General features: G+C 52.6%; 2 protein-coding genes across 2 annotated transcripts; both read right to left on the bottom strand.

Annotated features, from left to right (window-relative positions):
- P3h3 (prolyl 3-hydroxylase 3) lies at positions 1-16,983 on the bottom strand. Its single transcript, XM_059258575.1, has 15 exons — positions 16,492-16,983; positions 15,452-15,604; positions 14,586-14,784; positions 13,647-13,778; positions 13,133-13,269; positions 11,817-11,906; positions 10,422-10,474; positions 10,259-10,326; positions 9,973-10,097; positions 4,271-4,372; positions 3,877-4,027; positions 3,585-3,702; positions 3,342-3,417; positions 685-825; positions 1-535 (listed from the first exon to the last, which is right to left on the bottom strand). The coding sequence occupies exons 1-15, from the start codon at positions 16,981-16,983 to the stop codon at positions 368-370; spliced, it is 2,205 nt and encodes a 734-aa protein (XP_059114558.1). The 3' UTR covers positions 1-367.
- A 715-nt stretch (positions 16,984-17,698) lies between these two features.
- Gpr162 (G protein-coupled receptor 162) lies at positions 17,699-21,499 on the bottom strand. Its single transcript, XM_059256901.1, has 4 exons — positions 20,219-21,499; positions 19,393-19,582; positions 18,699-18,856; positions 17,699-18,449 (listed from the first exon to the last, which is right to left on the bottom strand). Exons 1-4 carry the CDS (start codon positions 21,083-21,085, stop codon positions 17,898-17,900), a joined length of 1,767 nt encoding a protein of 588 aa, XP_059112884.1. The 5' UTR covers positions 21,086-21,499; the 3' UTR covers positions 17,699-17,897.

Here is a 21,499-nt window from a genome sequence, read left to right on the forward strand (position 1 = left end):
TGGGGATCATGTTCTTTATTGCACAGGTTGGGAGAGGATGGGATTGTCTCCTCTGTGTCTTCCTTATTAGGAGTTAGCCTTCAATCCTTGCCATGCCTTTCAGGGAGGCATAATGATCTTTGTCTGCCCTAGCGACCCTGCAGGTCCCTCAGCCTGGGCCAGATCTGGCTTCTGGGCCTGTTGGGCTCTAGTCTAAGTCTGTGTAGTAAGCTTATGAGTCCAGGGCTTGGTGGCCCTTGTAGGTCTCCACGATGGTAGACTGAAGAGACAGGGCATGCTACTACTCTGTTCCTGATGTCACACAGGCCTTCGCATTGGTTCCTTCCCAAGTCAAGTGGCCATATCCCTAAGAAGTTGGCTCAGCCAGTCACAGCTCCTCTCGGACCCGGAGTAGCTTCCCAGCCTTGTCTTGGGCCCGCTGAAGCTTGTGGCTTGGGGGTTCTGGGGAAGGGTCTCTGCTGAGAATTTCTTCCTCTTCCTCCTCTTCCTCCTCCTCCCCTTCCTCCTGCAGCAGCTCTTTGGCTTCTACCCACTCCTGGGGTGGATAAAACTGTGGTTCAGTGTTTGGCATCCACCTCCCCTGGGCCAGCCAACAGCTTCACTGTGAGCCTCACCCCTGCACAAGTTTCCGTGGTGACCACCCACCCACCCCTTCTTCATATCCTCCTACCCTACACTCCTCACCTGCTCCCTGTGCTCAGGCGCCCATGTGTGCCACAGTGCCAGGGCACAACGCCGTCCGTGTGTCACAGCCCATACACCATGAGGATTCTCACCACCAGAGCTGAAGGCCACAAGGCGCCCACATCGAGGACGAACCTGAGCCTGAGGGGTGGGGGAAACACAGCATCAGACTTCCTGTCCATTACTCCTCACTATTCAGGGACTTGTGGTGGTATTTTATTTGTGCTCTAACAAATAAAACTTATCTGAGGATCAGAGGACAGAGCCAGTCCCTAGATTAGACATAGAGGCCAGTCAGTGGTGGCACACACACCCTTAATCCTATCGGGAGGCAGAGATCTGACTGGATTTCTGTGAGTTCAAGGCTACACTGGGAACAGAGCCAGGTGTGGTGGCACACACCTTTAATCCCAAGCAAAGACATGAGTTCTCAAGTGCTGGGATGAAGGCGTGTGTCACCACTGCCTGACTTCTATGTTTACTATAGTGGCTGGCTTTGTCCTCGGATCCTCAGATAAACTTTACTGGGGACACAGATAAAGTACCACCACACGGACTAGCTAGGAAGAGTGCAAGGCTGGAGGAGATGGAAGCCAAAGGGGGCAGGTGCCTCCTGGAGGTTCCCTGTCCTGGAGCCTGACCTTTCCTGCCTGACCCCATGAGCCTGGAGTGAAGTACTCCGAGGGCCCTAGAGCAGCACCAATGGGACGGAAGGTGATGAGGACCTTCAATGCATTTCCACCCTAAGGAAATCCTAGACTGTACATGAGTACACAGACAATTGCTCCGCTCTGTTTGTGCCTTTAGAGGGAAGAGTAAGATAGACTGCCTCTGTGTAACACAGGCTGGCCTGGAACTCCTGCCTCAGCTTCCCTAAAGATAGGATTACAGGTGTATACTACCATGCCTGCCCCTCTTCTTGCCCATTTCTAGGCCCAGGTATAAAAGTCTCCATTACCAAGGACAATAAGGACACCTAACATTATTAACAGTTTAATAATACAAGGCACTGGCTCGTTCTTTTAAGCATATTATATAAATTACTTTTTATCGGGTCAGAGAGATGGCTCAGGGGTAAAGGTGCTTGCCACCAATCCCAACAACCTGAGTTAGTTCAGTCCTTAGAACTTCCACACATGGTGGAAGGAGAGAACCAACTCCTACAAGTTGTCCTCTGTGTGTGTTATGCACCCTCTCCTCGGCCCACCCCTTGCACATGCACACACAGATGCCCACGTAAAATAAATCAACATTTTTAAAAAATTACTTCTCATAGTGCTGGGAAGATGGCTTAGTGGGTAAAGTGCTTGCTGTGCAAGTGTAAGGATCTGAGTTCAGATTCTCAGCCCCCACATACAAGCCAGGTGAGGGAGCTCAAGTCTGTAATCCCAACACTGCCACACCCAGATGTGAGGGAGAGACGGGGTAAGGATGACACTTGATGGTGTGTTCTGATCTCCACATGTGCACTGTGGCATGCACACATCTGCACTCCACAAAATGTGTGTGTACAAAGCCAGGCAAGGTGGCACAGGCCTTTAACCCCAGCACTTGAGAAGCTGAAACAGGCCGATCTCTGTGGTTCACAGCCAGCCTGGTCTACATGTGAGTTCCAGGCCAGCCAGGTCTACACAATGAGACCTTATCTCCAAAACCAAAAGTCAGTCACTTGGGGTGGTGCATGTCTATAATCTCAGCACCCAGAAGGCCACAACAGGAAGATTGCTGTAAGTTCAAGAGCAGCCAGGGCTAGCTATATAGTCAATTCAAGGCTAATCTGGGCTATGTAGCAAGACCCTGTTTACAATAATAATAACAATAATGTCAATAATAATGGGTACTATTACTGTCACCCTTAGTTAAGAAAGTGAATTTCCAAAGTGCTAAGAACCCCAATCTGAAGTTTAGTCCAGGGGTCCTGTCTGTGCCTATGCTAATAGCTAGCTCCATTGCTGCCCAGTCATGGGAGGCCAGAGAGGGTGTTAGATCCCCCAAACTAGAGTTAGAGGTGGTTGTGAGCCACCATGTGGATGCTGGGACCCACACCAGGTCCTCTGCAAGAACAAGCCTGTGCTCTTAACCACTGAGCCATCTCTTGAGCCCCCACCCACCTTGTTCTGTTTTTGTTCTAAGTTTTTATTACTTTTCTTGGAGGTGGGGGTGAAGGGTGCAGTGTGGTGTAGAGGTCAGAGGGCAACTTGTGGAAACTGGTTCTCCTTCCACCGTATCAGTTCTAGAGACCAAACTCAGTTGTCAGGCTTCGGGGTGAGCACCTTTCCCACTGTGCTACCTCACTGGCCCGGGAAGGTGTCTTGATACATTGTCCAGGCTGACCTTGAATTCCTGGGTTTTGGTGATCCTCCAACCTTAGCTTCCTCAACAGCTGGGACTACAAGTATGTATCCTGTACCCATGCTCAGCCACCCTTAGGAGGTAAGGCAAACTAGGAAGGCGGGGTGGGGACCATTTAGAGATCTTCTGTGAGGCTCAGTCCACCTCTGCAGAAAGCCCTGAGTGCGGTCCAGTGGCCAGCAGGACTAGAGGGGCGGGAAGGGACAGGGTTAAGGTGGCCCCAGCCATTTCCCTGCATTTGCCTTTGGAGAACTTCTGTTTTGAATCCTGACCCCGCAGCTGGGCCCTCTGCCCCAACCCCCTACCGTAACAGTGAGGGCGTTGGGCTGTGTGAAGAACAGGTCGCCTCCTTTGAAGTCATCATTGAGGTAGAGGAGTCCACTGGAAAGTAGAGAAGACAGGAGGCAGTGACACACACATACACACACACACACACACACACACACACACACACACACACACACCGCCAACCCAGACCCAGGCCTGGCAATACAGACAGCCTTTGGGCCTTGTGTGCCTACCTGCCAGTCCCTAGAGAGGCTACCCACCTATAGTCTCGATAGGTGTAGGCTGGGGGCTCCCGCCAGCATTCACCAGTGTCGGGATCCAGGACACAGTTGTCCGCATGCACTGGGTGACTCAGGTCCATGCGCTGCTCTTGTTCACCTAGGATGTAAATGGATCCAGTGAATACATCAGGGTCCCCACCATGGCCCCCGGGGCCCATGCCTGTAGCTCCTGGGGTGACAAATAATCAGAGAAGCTCCCTGTCCCCAGTTAAGCCAGCAGGGGACTGCCGTGAAGAGGAGACCCATATAGACGGGGTTCCCTGATGGTTACCTTCGATGGCACTTCGGCACACCAGGTGGGTGAAGGAAAGATGCAGTGGCCTTTCTGGGGAGAAGTAAGCCTGGGTCAAGGTCCGCACTCGCTCACTCGCCTCCAGAAGCAACTTAGCAGCTGGCCTGCCCACAGTCCCAGCCCGGGCCAGCTGCAGGCAGGGAGAGAGGCCGTGGAAGGCCGGCCTAAATTAGGCCCGTGTGTCTGACACCACTCTCCCATGTGGGTCTACTGTCTGTCCAGTAGCCCAAACTCCTCCTTCCAGCAACCCTATGACACACCAGGGCCTCAGGTCCCCAGAGAATTCCTCCACAAAAGCCCAGGCCTTGGTATCCAGCCTCCTGACACAGCCCTGCTTCTCAAGCATTGGGCATCGGACCAGGCCTCCTCTTACCTGAGCAGCCTTGAGCACTGTGAGCCCCTCAAAGCGTTCATGGGGACTGTGAGGTGAGCGGCGACCCCGATACCCAGACCTGGCTCCAGCCTCAGCTGCGTCCTAAACGAGAAAGGGTTTATACAGCGAGTCACTCCTGGCATACCTCCCTGCCCCATGGCTCCAAGGCTCTCCTCCAGGCCTTCTCAGTCCTGGAGCTGATAGGAACTCCCAGAATTCCCCTGTGACTTTTTCCAGACCTAAGGCCCTTTCCCAGAGAATGTCACTTGTCCTGGTTTTCTGGATTGTCATTCTCAAAGAAGTTCTGAAATGCTACTTACCAAGGGGACTATGTGGACATTGCCCTGGAGAGCACCCCACAGTGGGGAAAAAGGGATCTTGAGATGGTAGGAGTGGCTGAAGGAGAGGGAGCGGGAGTCTGAGGCAGGAAGTACTGGGTTACCCTGCAATGGGGAGATGGGAGTCTTTCTGCAAGCAGGGCCCTAACAGGAAGTCTGACAGGCCAGTTCTGGCACGAAGCTTGAGGTATTAAGACAGCACTGACCTCATCCCACTGATGGGCTCCATGACTCCACTACCTCTGATGCCGGATCCCTACTACCCAACTGCCTCCCATGACTCATATCTCCTGGGGTCTCGCCAGGTTTGGATGTCTATCCATGGGATTTTTTTTTTTTTTCTTTTGAGACAGGGTGTCACTCTATAGCCCATCCTGGCCTGGAAATCAATATGTGGCCTACTCTGGCCTCAAGTTTGCAACAGTCTTCCTGCCTCAACTTTCCAAGTGCTGGGATCATGGGAGGGAATAAACTACCACGCCCTGCAGACATTCATCTTCCAGCCGACTTGTTGAATCTCTGTGTGAGTGCCACTCCCTAGTTACCCTGACATACAAACCTCACCCCTATGAGTCCACCTAGTCACCCAAGCCATCTAGCTCCCACCTCTACCTCCTCTTCCTCCTCCTCTTCCTCTTTTGCAGTGCTGGGATCAAACCTCGGGGCTAACCCATGCTAAGCAGTCTCCACCACGGAGCTGGCTATACACCAAACTATCTGTTTATACACACTGACTGTTAGCTTTTTTAGATGGTGTCTCATGTAGCCCAGGATGGCCTTAAACTTGATATGCTGCTGAGGATGGTGTTGAATTCCTGATCCTCCTGCCTCATCCTCCTAGGTGCTGGTTACAGACCTGTGCCACTATACCTGGTTTATGAGGTGCTAGAGATCAAACCCAGGGCTTTGTGTGTGTTAGGCAAGCCCTCTACCAAATCAGCTACCTCCTCAGCCCCTAGGATTTATGTTTTAAGATAACAAATAGGTTGGGGATTTAGCTCAGTGGTAGAGAGCGCTTGCCTAGCAAGCGCAAGGCCCTGGGTTCGATCCTCAGCTCCAATAAATAAATAAATAAATAAATAAATAAATAAATAAATAAATGCCTGGCCTTAGCTTGGCTTGTTTCTTTAAAAAAAAAAAAAAGGGCTGGAGAGATGGCTCAGAGGTTAAGAGCACTGGCTGCACTTCCAGAGGTCCTGAGTTCAATTCCCAGCAACCACATGGTGGTTCACAACCATCTGTAATGAGATCTGGCGCCCTCTTCTGGCCTGCAGGCATACACGCAGACAGAACACTGTATACATAACACATAAATAAATCTTTAAAAAAAAAAAAAAAAAAAAAAAAAAAAGAGGGGGCTGGAGGGATGGCTCAGAGGTTAAGAGCACCGACTGCTCTTCCAGGGGTCCTGAGTTCAATTCCCAGCAACCACATGGTGGCTCACAACCATCTGTAATGAGATTTGGCGCCCTCTTATGTATATGTAACAAATCTTTTTAAAAAATTTTAAAAAAAGATAACAAATAAATAGAAAAAAAATCCAGATGGTGATAAGTGATATGAAAATTAAAACAGGGTTGCAATTTTATGAGTGCTCATCCACAGCTCCTTAACGAGGCAACATCTAAATTAAAGCCAAATGTTGCAGATGCCACTTGAATGTATGAAATGGAAACATGCAAAGGTCCTGAGGCCACACTAAGTTAAGGAACGGAAAGACGTCTCGAGATTACCCCTGGTGTAGTCTTCTCATTATCTTCTGCAAACATCTTTTTCTAACTTTTATTCCCTAGCACTCCTTGTCTCTCTCATCTGTTCCCCTCTCTTGGTTCCCTGGAGCCTCTCCTCATTCCCTTGAATACAGCCAGAACCTAAGGCCACAGCCTAAGTTTCTCCGTTTCCTCCACCACGGTCTTCTAAAGACTGCCACTAGAGGGGGCGCCTGAGTCCACAGGATGCCCCGCTGGATTGTCTCCACTCACTCGGAAGTGAACGCTGAAATCCACCGGGCAGCTGTCCACCATCTGCCAACAAAGCTGAGGCTCCGGGAGGGAAGAGAAGGCCTTCTCCACGATAGCCATCACTCTCGGCCCCTCTCCCTCCTCCCTCTTGATAGTAGACGCAGAGTAGCGGCAACCGCATCCTGAGCGCTTTCCTCATTCTCCTAAAGGCTTCACAGTATACTAACGTATTCAAGCCTCGGGACACCACCAAGATAGAAACACGAGAAATCCCACTTTACAGATGGGAAACCAACTCACAGACATTTAAATAAACTGCTGGATCGGCTCCACACCTTTAACCCATCTTTTCCTGCAGTTCACAAAAAGCACCCCCCCCTTTTTTTTTAGAAGTTTTTGTTATCATTTTTTATGTGTATGGGTGTTTTGCCTGCATGTAGATCTTGGTTTCAGATCGCCTGGAGCTAGAGTTCCAGATGGTTGTGAGCTACTGTGTGGTAGGAATCGAACCCTGGTCCTCTGGAATAGTTGTCAGTGCTTCTAACCATCTCATCCTTCTCTCTAGCCCCTCCTTCTTCCTTTCTGTCTTCTCCCTTCTCTGCTTTTTCTCTCCCCTTTGTGACAGATCTCTTTATGTTGCCCGGGTTGGCTTCAAACTCCCCAGCCCAAGCAGTCCTCTTGCCTTAGCCTTCCTGGTAGCTAGGACAACAAACGGTAAGGCTGGCATAGGGAGCTGAGGGTGTGTGACACTCTTGCCTAGGTGTGCCATACCCTGGACGTGACGACCCCGCCCCCAGCACTGCAAACTACAGCAAGAGCGGTGTAGGACTGAACTGGAGTATCAGCCCTCGTCAGCCGCCAAGGACTCTCCATTGTCAGTGTCTCAGTCAGACAGTACACACTTCCCTGCAGAACTTAGACCTGCTCTAACCATGCCTCCACGTTGGTTTCCCTCCTTCCACATGTCTCTGAAGGGCAGTCTTTGCTCACCTACCTCCCCCTAGAATCTAGCCATTTCTAGTCCACAGCAGGCACTCCAGGAATACGTAATGAATGAGTCCAAGCCTGGAGTGAAGCATCATGAGATGGCAGCCTCAGCATGTGAGCTCAGGTCATTCATCCCAGACTAGGAGAGGCTGACATGCCTGGGAAAGGAAGCCTGACGCCATCTGAACTGTCAGGGAACCAAGAACCTTCTGTATATAGACACCCACGTCTCTGCTCTTCCATTCTGTCTTTTCTTCCTAATCTTTGTAAAGCACATCTGCCCTGGCCAGATGTGGTGACATACACCTGCAAGGCTTGTCATCTCCAGCACTTAAGGTTTAGGTGGGGTACTGATAGGAGGATCCTGAATTTAAGGCCAGCCTGGGCCACACAGCAAGACCCTGTCTCAAATAAGAGCACTCACGCTATCTGCATCAGCTAAGTTATGAAGGAAAGGAAGCAGAGGATCATGGCTCCTGCAGTGCTGCTGATGGCACTTCCGGAGCTGTGCACGCTGGACCATTTGGGAGCACTGGAAGCTGCTGCAGTCCTCTGGGCATTAGCGGTCCAGGGTCCATCCACACTCACAGAACTAGCAAATGATACTCGTGGGAACAGAAAGCCCAGCCTTTTAGATAGTAGCTTTTGGATGGCAGCCCCCAAAACAGATGTGGGGTTGAAGTGAACGGGTAGGAGAAGAGGTCTTAGGAGACCTTATTAAGAACAATTCAGATATTTGTCCTGAATGTGGTCACCTGAAGCAGAAACACGTCCTCTGTGGCTATTGCTCTGAGAAAGTGCTCCAGGAGACTATAAATAAGGAATCAAGAAGGGGGAGCCAGGTGTGGTCGAACACGCCTTTAATCCCAGCACTCAGGAGGTAGAGGCAGGTGGACTCTGAATTCAAGACCAAGCCTGGTCTACACAGTGAGACTGTCTCAAAATGGAAGAAAGAAGAGAACCATTTTGGTTTTGTTTTGTTTGTTTGAGACAGGGTTTCTCTGTGTAGCCCTGGCTGTCCTGGAACTCGCTCTGTAGACCAGGCTGGCTTCAAACTCACAGAGATCTGCCTGCCTCTGCCTCCTGAGTGCTGGGATTAAAGATGTGTGCCCCCACTGCCTGGCCAAAGGGAACTGTTTTATTTTTAATTTGTTTTGTTTTGTTTTATCCCTTTTTTATTTTATTTTATTTTATTTTATTTTATTTTATTTTATTTTATTTTATTTTATTGATTAGGGAACTCCCCCCCTCCCCTGCCCCACCCGAGACAGGGTTTCTCTGTGTTGCTTTGTGCCTTTCCTGGAACTCACTCTGTAGCCCAGGCTAGCCTTGAACTCACAGAGATCCACCTGCCTCTGCTGGAATTAAAGTCGTGTGCCACCACTGCCTGGCTTAAGGAACCGTTTTAAAGCTCCTTCTGCAGACACTGTCCACAGGACAGACACCATCAGAACAGGATCAGGGCAAGAGTATTGTTAAATGACACTGGAAGAGGCCACCCTGGTTCACCCAGAACCGACAGTACAAATGTTACAAGGACAACTCCACAGTAAGACAACCTCTAAAGTCAGGAGGAGTCTTGGTTTTCATGCTATGCCTGTTTTCACATTACCAATATAGTTTGAAATAGACTTTATTAGCAATTAACTTTAAATGAGGTAATATGAAGAGTGTATCCTGAATAAACTCATCATGTTTATGCAAAAAATAATAAATAAAAAGAGGAAAAAAAACTTTTCCACAGTTGAGATAAAACGCAGACATTGAAAAAAATTTGATGGAGCCGGGTGGTGGTGGTGCACACCTTGCCTTTAATCCCAGCACTCGGGAGGCAGAGGCAGGTGGATCTCAGCCTGGTCTACAGAGTGAGTTCCAGGAAAGGGGCAAAGCTACACAGAGAAACCCTGTCTTGGAAAACCAAAAAAACCAAAAAAAAAAAAAAACTTGATGGGGCTGGAGAGATGGCTCAGTGGTTAAGAGCACTGGCTGCTCTTCCAGAGGACCCAGGTTCAATTCCCAGCACCCACATGGTAGCTCAGCTGTCTGTAGCTCCAGCTCCAGAGGATCTGGCACTCTCACCCAGACATACATGCAGGCAAAACACCAATGCACATAAAAATAAATAAATTTTTAAAAGAAAGAGAGAGGGGCTGGAGAGATGGCTCAGTGGTTAAGAGCACTGATTGCTCTTCCAAAGGACTGGGGTTCAATTCCCAGGACCCACATGGCAGTTCACAACCGTTTGTAATTCCAGTTCCAGGGGACTTGTAATTTCCACATCCATGGCAAAACACCAACACACATAAAATAAAGATAAATTTAAAAAGAGAGAGAGAGAAACTTGAGGCAGTTAGAACACTGGGTGGACACAGGCCAAGAGCAAAGGAGTAGGTGGCTGAACCACACACCATTGTACCTTGGCCAACTGCAGTAGAACTCCACACTCAGCTGGAGTTAACAGTCCATCCAACACAGCTCGCTCCGACCCATTCAGCTGCTGGGCATCCTGGGTGAGGGTTACACCCTCCAGGAGAAGGACATCTACAAGGGGAAGAGTGGGGTCAAAGGTCACTGGGGCTCACCTGAAGGGCAGTAGTTGGCAGATTCCAGGCCCTCACTTCTGCCTCCTGATCTTCCTCCACCCTGCCCCTCCCCCACTTCCATCTCTTGTCCCCCAATTCCACACATACTAAGGAACTCACCCTTCCAGTAAGTCATGGACTTGGGCTGTGGAGGCTCATGGTCCCAGGGCCTCTTCTCTTGATCCTCTCTCAGGGGTGAGAGACATACTCAGGAGACAGTGCAGACCCATCCTCTCACCTCCCAGCCTGGGCCAAGTGGCCCCCACTACAGGCCATGACCTACCTGAGCTTCTCTCTCAGTGCCTCAGGGATGAATGCTGCTGGGGTCCAAGAATCCTGTGACAGTCAAGAACAGCGCCATCACCCTCTGTGTCTAGCTCCTGGGATTCCTGACTTTAGAATCTGAAGGTCCATGTTAAGGTCTTCCAGCTTCCAGAGAGGAAGGCAAAGTGGGGAAGGCCTGGACCCAGTGCCGGGGCTACGTCACACTCGACAGTCCTGAGTTACAGACCCGACTGTTATAAACAATGACTTCCATCACACTTACTGTTTGCCAGGCGCTAAAAGCTTTACACTTGCAGTGAGACTCTGTAGTTTAGAGTTTGTAATAGTTGGTAAATTCTAATGGAATGGGTGGTTCTGACATGCTCACTTTCCAGGTGAGGGTTTGGGGACAGAAAGGTGGAATCGTAGGGTCGACTTAACACAGCTTGTGAGTGGCAGAATAGGGCCTAAACTAGCTTTACACCCTCACTTTACCCAGAAGCTCTCCGTGAGTGATCTGACTCCCAGGAGACAGTAGACAACGTCTGGAAACAATTGATCTCATGAGTTAAGGGCTATCAGTGTACTGTTGACACTTTCTAGGAAAAGGTCAGGACAGCAGCTGAAGACCCATCAAAGCCGAGGACAGCCCCATTCCCTCCTCCAACAAAGAACTATGGGGTCCAAAATATTCTTTCTTTCTTTCTTTCTTTCTTTCTTTCTTTCTTTCTTTCTTTCTTTCTTTCTTTTGCAATGCTTTTTTTTCTTTTTGCAATGCTAGATAGAGCTAGAGCCCTGTGCATGTATGTGTGCTAGGGAAGCATTCATCACTGAGTCATCCAAGTCCTCAAAAAGTCAATTGAAAACCACTGCGTTATGTTAGTCCCGGCTTCATAATGCTGGCCCTGGACTCGGTCCTCATAACTAAGGGAGGGGAATGGAGTCAGCAGCAGTGAGGCTTTCTGCACTGTTTTGTCAGATGGCATAGCTTCAACAGGACTGTGGAATGTGTGTGACCTTCACAATTGACAGGTAAAGAAACTGGGTAAGGAAACAGGTAACCAGAGGGTATTGGTGGCCAAGAGCCTGATTTTTTTAGAACTTTATTAGGAAGGGAAGGGCGGGGGAGGGAGAAGAGCCAGGCCTAGAGAGAGAGAAAGATTGTGGGGTGGGGGGAGAGGGGAGCAGAGCAGAGCAGGAGAGGCTGATTCTTAGCCATGCATAATCCCTGGCCGCTTTAACTGTAGCCACACTGTTCAGGTCCCTGGGAACCTGGGATGCCAGAGTTCTGTAAGTCTGCGGCTGTGGGCACGTGGGCACGTGGGGCACGTGGGGCACCGCTGCCGGCTGCAGCGGCATACGAATGCCCAGCATCACCGTGCCTCAGCCTTGGGAGAAGAGCACAACTCCTTACCGGGTCCTGGAAGCTGGTGCCCAGGTGCTCCATGGCATAATAGAGTTGTCTCTTCTCCCCGAGGGATCGAAGAACGAAGCGCTGGATGTCCTGGGCAGGGCAGAGACAGGAGAATGGAGATAAAGGAGAAGGGAAGGGAAAGCTGGGGGAGAACAGGACAGCCCTGGGTTCTAGGGCACAGTTGCAAGCTCTTGAGATCCATCACCAAGCCTGACGCTGCAATGGGTCACCCTTCAGAGTGTCTGGGCTCAAAGTAAGAGTGGACATGAGCTGGGCCATGGTGGCACACGCCTTTAATCCCAGCACTCGGGAGGCAGAGCCAGGTGGATCTCTGTGAGTTCGAGGCCAGCCTGGTCTACAGAGCGAGATCCAGGACAGACACCAAAACTACACAGAGAAACCCTGTCTCCAAAAAGCCAAAAAAAAAAAAAAAAAAAAAAAAGTGGACATGAGAGACTCTGTGTATGTGCATGCGCTTGTGCATGCGTTCACTCACTCACTCTCATACACGTTTATGCAGATATAAGGCAGACAGATATAAGATTAAGGGGAAAGAATAGTGCTGGGATAGACTCCCAGGATGAATACAGTCTGATGTTTGGGGGCAGAGAGCTGAGGCAGAGGTCAGAACCTAGACTTGGATATTCCTTCGGTGGCTAAAGAGCTTGGGTAAGAAGCCAGAATGAGCTGAGTGTGGTCTTGTACACTTTAATCCCAGCACTCAGGAGGCAGAGGCAGGCAGATCACTGTGAGCTCCAGGCCAGCCTGGTCTATATAGAGTTCCAGACAAGCCAGAGCTACACATTGAGACCCTATTTTAAAAAAATTAAAAATAAAAATAAAAACAACAACAACAACAAATAAATTTGGGCTGGAGAGATGGCTCAGCAGTTAAGAGCATTTGTTGCTCTTGCAGAGGACCTGAGTTAAATTCCCAGGACCCACACGGTGGTTCAGAACCATCCTAACTCCATTCCAGGGATTTCCATCCCATCCCATGTCCTCTTTCTCACTGTTGTTTGTGTTTATTTGTTTGTTTTGAGACAAGGTCTCACTCTGTCAACCAGGCTGGCCCTGACCTCAGAGATCTGCTAGCCTCTAACTTCCGAGTTGCTGGGATTAAAGGTGTGTACCACCACACTCATCTCCATGCTCTCTTCTGACCTGGAGCGCACACATGCAATAAAATAAAACAATTTTAAACAAATAAATCAAATAAACAATGAAGCCAGAATGGAGTACAGAACCCAGCCCACTCTTGGGTGTTTGGCTTGCTCCAGGCCCTACCGATCCAGTGAGTGTGGGCAAGGGATTACCTCTCGTGGTCCCGGGCCGGGTCTTGGCTCTCCCAACTGAGTTTGGTACTGTTTCAGAGCCTTTTTGGCAGCCTCGTCCTCTGGGTAGAAGAGCAGGACACTCAGGGCATTTTCCACGGCCTTAGACACGTTCCCTACTGGAGATGGGGGAAGGTGGGGAGAGGACAGCAACAGACAGGATAGAACAAAGAAAGCTGCCGGTCACCTGGAAAGGCCACCAACTCCCAGAAGCCCCAAAGCATCCTCAAACATACCTTCAACAGCAGAGCTCAAAGAAGAGGAAGAGGGGAGGAAATAAAGGAAGACGAGAAGCAACAGGGCTGAAGGACCCAGTGACCCATCTGAGCTTTCCACAGTGGTGTCAAAGGATCCCATCCTGAAGCATTGGTTCCCAGGGGCCCTGACAGTGAAACTATCAATGCAGAGTCAGGTGGGAAAAAGGAGGGACAGACAGGGTTCAGAATGGCAGCAGAGACACATCTTCACTCCCAGGGTCCATCCTTCCCAAGCTGACCCTGAGCATAGGCCTCATGCAGTCCCCTCAGCTGGCTGGGAAGGAAGTCAGGGACAGGGAAGCTGCGACCAGGACGGGTGGCTGCATCTGCCACACAGTGCTGCCGGCACAGCAGAACCCGGATCCAGTGTCCTGCAGAGAAGGCAAACGAGCCACGGGTTGTGCATGGTCCTCCCCGGCATCCGTGCTCTCCCACAGCACACAGTCCAGCCCCTCATCTGTCGTGGGATATTATTTTAGATGTGTTACATTTGTTTCTGCTGGGGAACATTTGTTTAATGATGCAAAGATGTGTTGCATTCTTTTATGTTGCATTTGTTTAACCCTGTGAAGCTGTGTTACTGTGCCTGCCTAAAACACCTGATTGGTCTAATAAAGAGCTGAATGGCCAATAGCGAGGCAGGAGAAAGGATAGGCGGGGCTGCCAGTTAGGAGAATAAATAGGAGAAAAGGAGGGATGAGGAAGCAAGAGATTTAGGATCAAGAGAAGGAGGAGGATTCCAGGGGCCAGCCACCCAGCTACACAGCAAACCACGGAGTAAGAAGGAAAGAAAAGATATATAGAAATAAGCCGGATGGTGGTGGTGCACGTCTTTAATCCCAGCACTCGTGAGGTAGAGCCAGGCAGATCTCTGTGAGTTCGAGGCCAGCCTGGTTTGCACATCGAGATCCAGGACAGGCACCAAAGCTATACAGAGAAACCCTGCCTCGGAAAACAAACAAACAAAAACTATACACAAATACAGAGAGGTGAAAGCCCAGAGGCAAAAGGTAGACAGGATGATTTAAGTTAAGAAATGCTGGCTAGAAACAAGTCAAGCTAAGGCCAGGCATTCATAAGAAATAATAAGCCTCCATGTGTGATTTATTTGGGAGCTGGGTGGTGGGCCCCCAAAAGAGCTAAAGAGCAAAAGAGTAAAAACAACCAACTATACTCACCTGCAATGGCTTCATACAGGCCCCCCTGGCTCCCTTCTTCCTCCTCCTCTCCTGGCCCCTGCTGTTCCTCAGGCCCCTCACAGCCTGCACGACAGCTCTCCATATGGGCCAGGCTCCCTTGGAGGGCCTCCTCTAGCTTGGGCAGTGCCAGGGCTGCCTCCTGCTGCCCCAGTAGCTCCAGGCCAGTGTCATAGGCTGCCTGTGGGGAAAGGCAGCAAGGTCGGTGTGTGTGTAGGGGGACATCAAACAAGATTGGGAGATCAAAGGGCATGGTGGCATATGCTTTTAATCCTAGCACAAGGAGGCAGAGACAACTGGATCTCATTGACTCTGAGGCCAGCCTGGTAGACAATAGTGAGTTCCAGGACAGCCAAGGGCTACACAGTGAGACCCTGTTTCAAAAAGAAAGATAGGCCAGGCAAAAGTGGTAGCACAGGCCTTTAATCTCAGCACTCTGGAGGCAGAGGCAGGCAGATCTCTGTGAGTTTGAGGCCAGTCTGGTCTACAGAGCAAGTTCCAGCACAGCCAGGGTAACACAGAAACTCTGTCTCAAAAAAAAAAAAAAAAAAAAAAAAAAAACAGAGAGAGAGATAGAGAGAGAGAGAGAAAAACGGAGAGAGACAGAGACAGAGAGAATGGGCTTATTTGGAGCATGAAATCCCTGTCCTGCTGCATGGACCTGGAGGAAGAACAATGTGGCCTCAGAACATTAGAACAGCACACACTTTAGTGGCCACAGAGGAAGCTGACTACTAGGGAGAGACTCTTCACCCAGGGCCACTGAGAAACAGTACCCAGATCTCCTGATGCTCTCAAGCTGCACAAGGCTAGAGATGGCAGCAGCCAGCCAGTACTGAGAGGCTCACCCAGTATAGGGGCGTCTCCAGATCCTGGAAGCTCTGGGGTCGAATCCCAGACATTCTTCTGTACTTAGCCATGTCTTCCCGCATCTGCAAGTGTGTTGGGTTTGCCACAAAGAAGGTGTGTGCTGCAGAAGCTGCCAGGTCCAGCTTCTTCAACTGAGGAGCCAAAGGGATGAGATGTCAGAGCCCAGAGGTGTAGGGGGAGGGGGTTCAGACCAATGTCCCTTCACCAACCTCCTCCAGAGCCTTATGGAAGCCCAGCCTAGCAGGACTGTCCCAACTAGAAAGCACCAAATCCCTTGGAAGCCAGAATGTTAGGATTCCCAGGACTCTGGTACAGAAAGAAAGGAGATTTGAAAGCTTTGGAGTGGGTGGGCCACGGGCAGAGGACCTCGGGGTCTCAGTTTGGGAGACAATGAAGTGAATGGCTGAACTAGATGGGGCAGCGGGGAAGACCTTGAGTGACCAGAATCTGCAGGCCTCTAGGACCCTGAGCTGATGTGTGTGTAACTAGAGCCCCTCCCTCCTCCAGCCACGTAGGCATTTGGCTTCCAGTAGCTGTCTCCTGCCACAGACCCAGATTTCAGCCTCAGTGGCGCTTCCTCCTCCAAACCTAGCCTCCCTCATTCAGCCTTTCCGAAGCTCGGTCCTGTCCCAAGAGAAGGCTCCCACTCCAGCTCCCACTCCTGAACATAACGTACACACACACTTCCTGCCTCACCGTCTGTTTTTCATACCTAGGAAGAGGCTGCGTTCACTCACCGAGACCCGCTAAAATAAAACTGCGGAGCCCTCCCTCCATGTTCGATCTACTCCCACTCCTCTTCATTCCAGCTTGACCCCCTACTCTCTTTTGGCCCTCCCTCCGCGACCATCACAAGTCCTGGCCGCCCTTTTGATGGTACCCACTCAAATGTTATCCCGTTATCCGCCCCCCAGGACTCCAGCCCTGAGTCCGGGGGGTGAGCATCCTGCCCTCTCCTGGTCAGCTCCAAGTAAGACAGCCACCCGGCTTGGGGTAGCACCCTCGGGGGCTCCGGCACCTGGTAGTAGGCCCTCTGCAGGTAGTTGTAAGGCTCCCGTCGGCGGAAGGCATCCCGCAGCGCGCTCCCCACTCGGAGTCTCGCCGTACCCCCCGGGCCCAGCCTGCGTGCCGCGCACTGGGTCAGGCACTCGGCGCGGCGGAGCGTGGCGTGCAGGAGCAGCGGCTCCCAGGCCCCGGGCCCCGAGGCAGGCTGCGGGTCGCCGAGGAGCTGGGCGGGGAGCGCGGCGTCGGACTCGGCGGCACAGCTCGCCCCGCAGTCCTGCCGCGCGCGGCCCAGCGCCGTCCGGCTCCGCAGCGCCTCTCGCAGCAGCGCCACCGCGGACGCCCAAGCCCCGGCGGAGTAGGCTCGCAGCCCGTCCGCGTAGAGCAAGTCGGGAGCCTGGGGAGGCGCCCCCGGCGACAACGAGGCCAGGCCCGGGGGCTCGGAAGGCTCGGGGGACCCCGGGGGAGGCAGCAGCAGCAACAGCAGCAGCCTCAGGAGCCGGAGCATGGTGCCCAAAGCTGCAGGCCCACCTCCAAAGGGAAATGCGGGGCCGGGCGGGAGGGAGAGGGAGGGGGGCAGGGGGAGGAGAAGGAAGGAAAGACGGAGAGGAGAGGGAGAGGAAAAGATGAGTAAGTGAAGCCAAAGAAGCCTGCTGGGCTTAGGCCTGCCGCAGGGAAAACCAAAGTGGGACCGAGCGAGAATTCCGAGGACGCATGGGGCTAGTGTGGGTAAGAAAGGGAAATGGAGAAAGGAGGGGGAAGTGAGGGATCTGGGACGCCTGTGGTGTGGGGGTAATTTCGTTCCCGTCTATCCTGGGGTCCTGGAAAAGGACTGTGGACGCCCCTCACGCGTTTATCTACCCACGCTTCTGCCAACCCACCGGGTTGGAGAATGATCTTTGGAAAGCAGCGTGGCAGAGGGGGACTCCGGGCTTGGGACTCCAATTCTGACCCCAAAACTTTTCACCCAGAAAGTGAGCACATGGGAGCATTTAGTGGAGTTGATGATTGAACAGTTACACTTATTTGAACAAATATCCTTCCCATTTCAAACTAACACACTCAGGTGTCCAGTGCCCCACCCCAGCATCATATGCCCCAAGCCTGTCTGCATGTTGGACGGTTTCTTCCTGTACCTCTTTCCCTGCCCTTTCTCCTTCCCCCAAGCCACCGACCATACCCTTCGCCACCGCAGACGCTGGAGACCAGGGTTTCGATGGCAATACTTCAACCTTTAATACGTTTTGCTAGGGGTGAAGATGGGTGAGTAAGGGTGTCTGTTCACTTGGATGGGAGAGAGCTGGGGCTCTAGAATCCAGATCTAGTGCCCATCTCCCTGGAGGCAGCTGCCATAGGCTCAGGGCCAGAATGAGGGGTCCTCACCCACGCCCCCTCCTCTGAGTTAAGCAGGCCCATGTGGCCTCACAGGGTCAGCTGGGGGAAGATGGGGTTGCCTGGGCCCCAGGGTCTTCCCCAAGCCCTTGAACTCCCCTCGCTCCCTGTCAGAGAACAGCGTCTCCCTGCACTTAGCCCCAAAGGAAGTCCAACAGCTCTGCTATCAGGAGACCCAAGGGAGAGGCGTCGAGGTGAAAAACCCAGTGGCCTGGGCCTACGAGGAGAGGGTCCTGGTGAGGCAGTTGGAGAAGGCAGAGGTGTCTCGTCGATGAAGGTGGTGATCTCCTCCCGGAAGAAACCAGGACCTCGTGGGGGTCCCCCACCTGACCCCAGAACCCCACTTTCTAGGAACTGGCGAAGGCTGGCTAAGCCCCCGCCTTCAGCCTCTTCCTCATCCTCCTCATCCTCCAGCCTGTGTCTCTGTCCCAGGTATTCAGGAGGGCCCCCAAGGGCTCGGCTCTGGGCTGGGAGGATCCGGATGTCATCGGATGATGACCATTTGTGCAGGAAGGAGCCTGGTGCCCGGGGAGTAGAAAAGATGTTGGTCTCATCATGGGACAATCGGCGGGACAGGGGGACCTGGGAAGAGGAGCAGGTGAGACCTGGAGGTTACTGCAGAGACAAAGGCAGAGGCAGCAGAAAGCCGAGCAAAATGCAAATGGCGTCATACTCTTCCGTTTCTCCAGAGCATTTACTCTAGTAGGCAAACCTGGTTCTGAGAGACCTGAGGGGGCCATTCTTTCCCTCATCTTTCCTTCATCTGCCCCCTAGGGTGCCCTGCAGTCCAGAGCCAGGGGGCCAGAAGAGAGGGGCCCCTTCTCCCCATACCTGTAAATAGTGTACTCTCTCAAGAGGCGGAAATAGCATGTGCCGGCCAGGCAGCAGTTTGACCTGGGTGGGGTCCCGACCCCCTGACCCTGTGGCCCCATTAGCATCAAAACGAATTTTGCACACTCGGCCGTCTGTGTAGTCGTCACAGGCTCCATCTAGGAGAGAGAAGCAGTGGAGTGGTTACAGGCAGAGAACACCCACCCTCTCTCCACCCGCTTCCCAAGGTCCAGGAGGAACCTTTGGTTCCCATTACTGTAAGTCCAGGAGGGAATGGCTAGCTTTGGTACAGTCACTGAGTCCCCGGTCCTTCACACAGACTTGTTCTTTTCCAAGAATTGTCCCAAGAGCAGGGCATCTCTTTCAGGAAGCTTAGCTTCCCTTTAATGTCAGGCCTTCTTTGCATTAGGACCGAGGACCCTTTCTCTGGAACTCTGCTTGGCATAGACCAAGCTGGGCGGTGCAGGCCCCTACACGGGAGCCGGGTTCTAGTGAAAGGCTCCCTCCGTGCGGAAGGAAGCCCGGCTGCCATGGCCGAGTGCACGGTCAGGCTGTGCAGAGCCCGGAGTTGGCTCCAGCTCAGTCCAGCAGGGGGCACCCCAGGGCAGCACATCTCGTCAAGGAGAAGGGCGGTGGAAAGGACAGACGCTAGCGGTAGCTGTCCAGGAAACCCAAGTCCCATCCCTCCTCTGACCGTCGTCGCCGTCGTCCTCCGACATGATAGCCACGCACTGCTCCCACACGGTGCGCACATCCGCACGGTAGCGCTCGCAGGACCAGATGAAGGAGGGCAGGAGCAGAGTCTGTGCCATGGAGCACCACAGCACGGCCAGCACCATCCACGGCGGAGCCGAGTCCGACTTCAAGGAGAAGAAGCTCACCACCTGGCGGGGGAAAGGGAGTGACTGAAACCCACTCCTGATGCCAGAGATTAGGAAGGGAGGCGGGGTGGGTGAGAAGGGATTGAATGAGGAAAGTCAGGAAATGCTGCAGACAGAACCCCGGAGTTGGGGAGAGACAGACAGAGAGACAGAGACAGAAAGAGAGGGAGGGGAGAGATCGACACTCAAGAAAGTTAGACTAGGCGGGTTGGGGATTTAGCTCAGTGGTAGAGCGCTTGCCTAGCAAGCTCAAGGCCCTGGGTTCGGTCCTCAGCTCTGGGGGGGAAAAAAAAGTTAGACTAGGGGAAACCCAGGAATGGGGCCTGGCTAGCGTGGTAGGGTGAGCCTAGGGTATCACTCAGGAGTACTCAGAGACTGCGCGCCAAAGGGCAGCTGAGTGTCAGGCTGAACGTTGGAGGGGCAGGATGGAAGATGGAGCTGGAGAATAGAAACAGAAATGAAGAGTGGCTGATGGAGCTGGGAGGTTGAGTAGCGGGAGCTCGAGGATGGATGATAGAGACAGGGAAACACGAATGTCGGGAGGGAAGGACAGTGAGAAGACACGAGGGAGCTTCCGCGGGCCTGACAGAGTTGGAGGGACCTGAATATGAGGAACAGGTTGAGGAACCTCAGTCTCACCAAGATGGGCACCCCTGTGAGGGAGTCATAGAGAAAGACGATAGCGCTGACCAAGTTGGTGACCTGCAAAGATGTCTTGGCAGATTCTGAGCCATCCAGTGAGGACCGCCGCTTCCCTCGAGTGTCCTCCACCACAATGGCTGGCACCTCGAAAGCCGGTCGTGTACCCAAGCCCCCCAGCCCACCCACTTTGGCTCCCACACTGCCCCCAGCTTTCCGGGCCTGCCGAGCCCTCCGGGGCCGGGCCCACAGTGTCTGATAGAAAGTGATAGCCACGCAGACCAGCCCCATGACAATGCCCCCAAGAAGCAAGAGGCTGAAGCAGACGCCGAAGCCGAGCCCGATCTTGGAGACTATGAACTGGCAGCCTCGGGCATAGTAGCGCTCGCCGTTGTTATGCCAGCCTATGGAGGGCAGCGTAGAAAGGATGAAGCTGACCATCCAGATGCCCATGACGGCATGCAGCGCCTGCTTCTTGGCGTTGCTGAGGCGGTAGTTGACAGGCCAGCGCACCATCCACATGCGGTGGTAGGAGAGCGAGGCAACTGTGAAGCACGTGGCCAGGGCCAGCGTGTAGTAGGTGGACACAAAGACCTTGCAGATGCTCTCGTTCCAGTCATAGTCAGAGGAAGCCTGGCGCCGGAGCTGAACCACAGCGAAGGTGGTAAGGGGCACAGCCGCCATGAGTATATGTGTACCCGCCAGGAAGCAGAGCAGTAACTCCAGGGGCTTGTGCTTCTGCTGCTTGGCTGAAATGCTAAGGATGATCCAGGCATTGGCCAGCAGGGCCAGGAGCCCACAGGCCAGCCAGGACAAGGCGTTTGATCGGAGGGAGGCCTCTTCTGCCCCCAGCCCACCCCGAGCCATCCTATCCTCGGCCCCACCCCCACCCCCTTGAACTCCTGGGGGCGGGGGCTAGGTCTCACCCTGGAGCCCCGCTCACACACACCCCCATGATGCCCACAAGCCTTGCCCTGCAGCCAGGCAAGCTGACCCCAAGTCTTCCTTACTGTTCAGCATTACAGGACCCGACTCAGCTAAGGCCCCGTGGGCTGGACAGGGGAGAAGGCAGAGAATCAGTAGAGGTGGTAGTCTTCAGCCTCCATGTTGGGTGGGGCTTTTCCTTAGTTATCCCTGTAACTGATGGGGAAAGCAAGCTTGCTGTTTTGCCATCTATGAAGCTGGCTAGAGACCTCTCATTCCCATGCTGGGACTTCCAGGCCTCTGTCTCCAGTGAGTCTTGACCAGTCAGTGCGGAGGGGTGGCACTCAGTCACCTAGA

This window comes from Peromyscus eremicus, chromosome 3, assembly GCF_949786415.1.
Source record: "Peromyscus eremicus chromosome 3, PerEre_H2_v1, whole genome shotgun sequence".
NCBI lineage: Eukaryota > Metazoa > Chordata > Mammalia > Rodentia > Cricetidae > Peromyscus > Peromyscus eremicus.

Bases quoted from the DNA above. Each gene is read 5' to 3' on its own strand.
- P3h3 (XM_059258575.1), bottom strand. From the start codon at position 16,983: ATGCTCCGGCTCCTGAGGCTGCTGCTGTTGCTGCTGCTGCCTCCCCCG. The intron at 4,373-9,972 runs GTACAATGGTGT...TTTCTCGTTTAG, and splicing joins TTCTACTGCAGTTGGCCAAG to GACGCAGCTGAGGCTGGAGC. The intron at 536-684 runs GTGAGGAGTGTA...TATCCACCCCAG, and splicing joins CGCCTGAGCACAGGGAGCAG to GAGTGGGTAGAAGCCAAAGA.
- Gpr162 (XM_059256901.1), bottom strand. From the start codon at position 21,085: ATGGCTCGGGGTGGGCTGGGGGCAGAAGAGGCCTCCCTCCGATCAAAC. The intron at 19,583-20,218 runs GTGAGACTGAGG...TTCCCCCGCCAG, and splicing joins TCACAGGGGTGCCCATCTTG to GTGGTGAGCTTCTTCTCCTT. The intron at 18,857-19,392 runs GTCAGAGGAGGG...TCTCTCTCCTAG, and splicing joins GGAGGACGACGGCGACGACG to ATGGAGCCTGTGACGACTAC.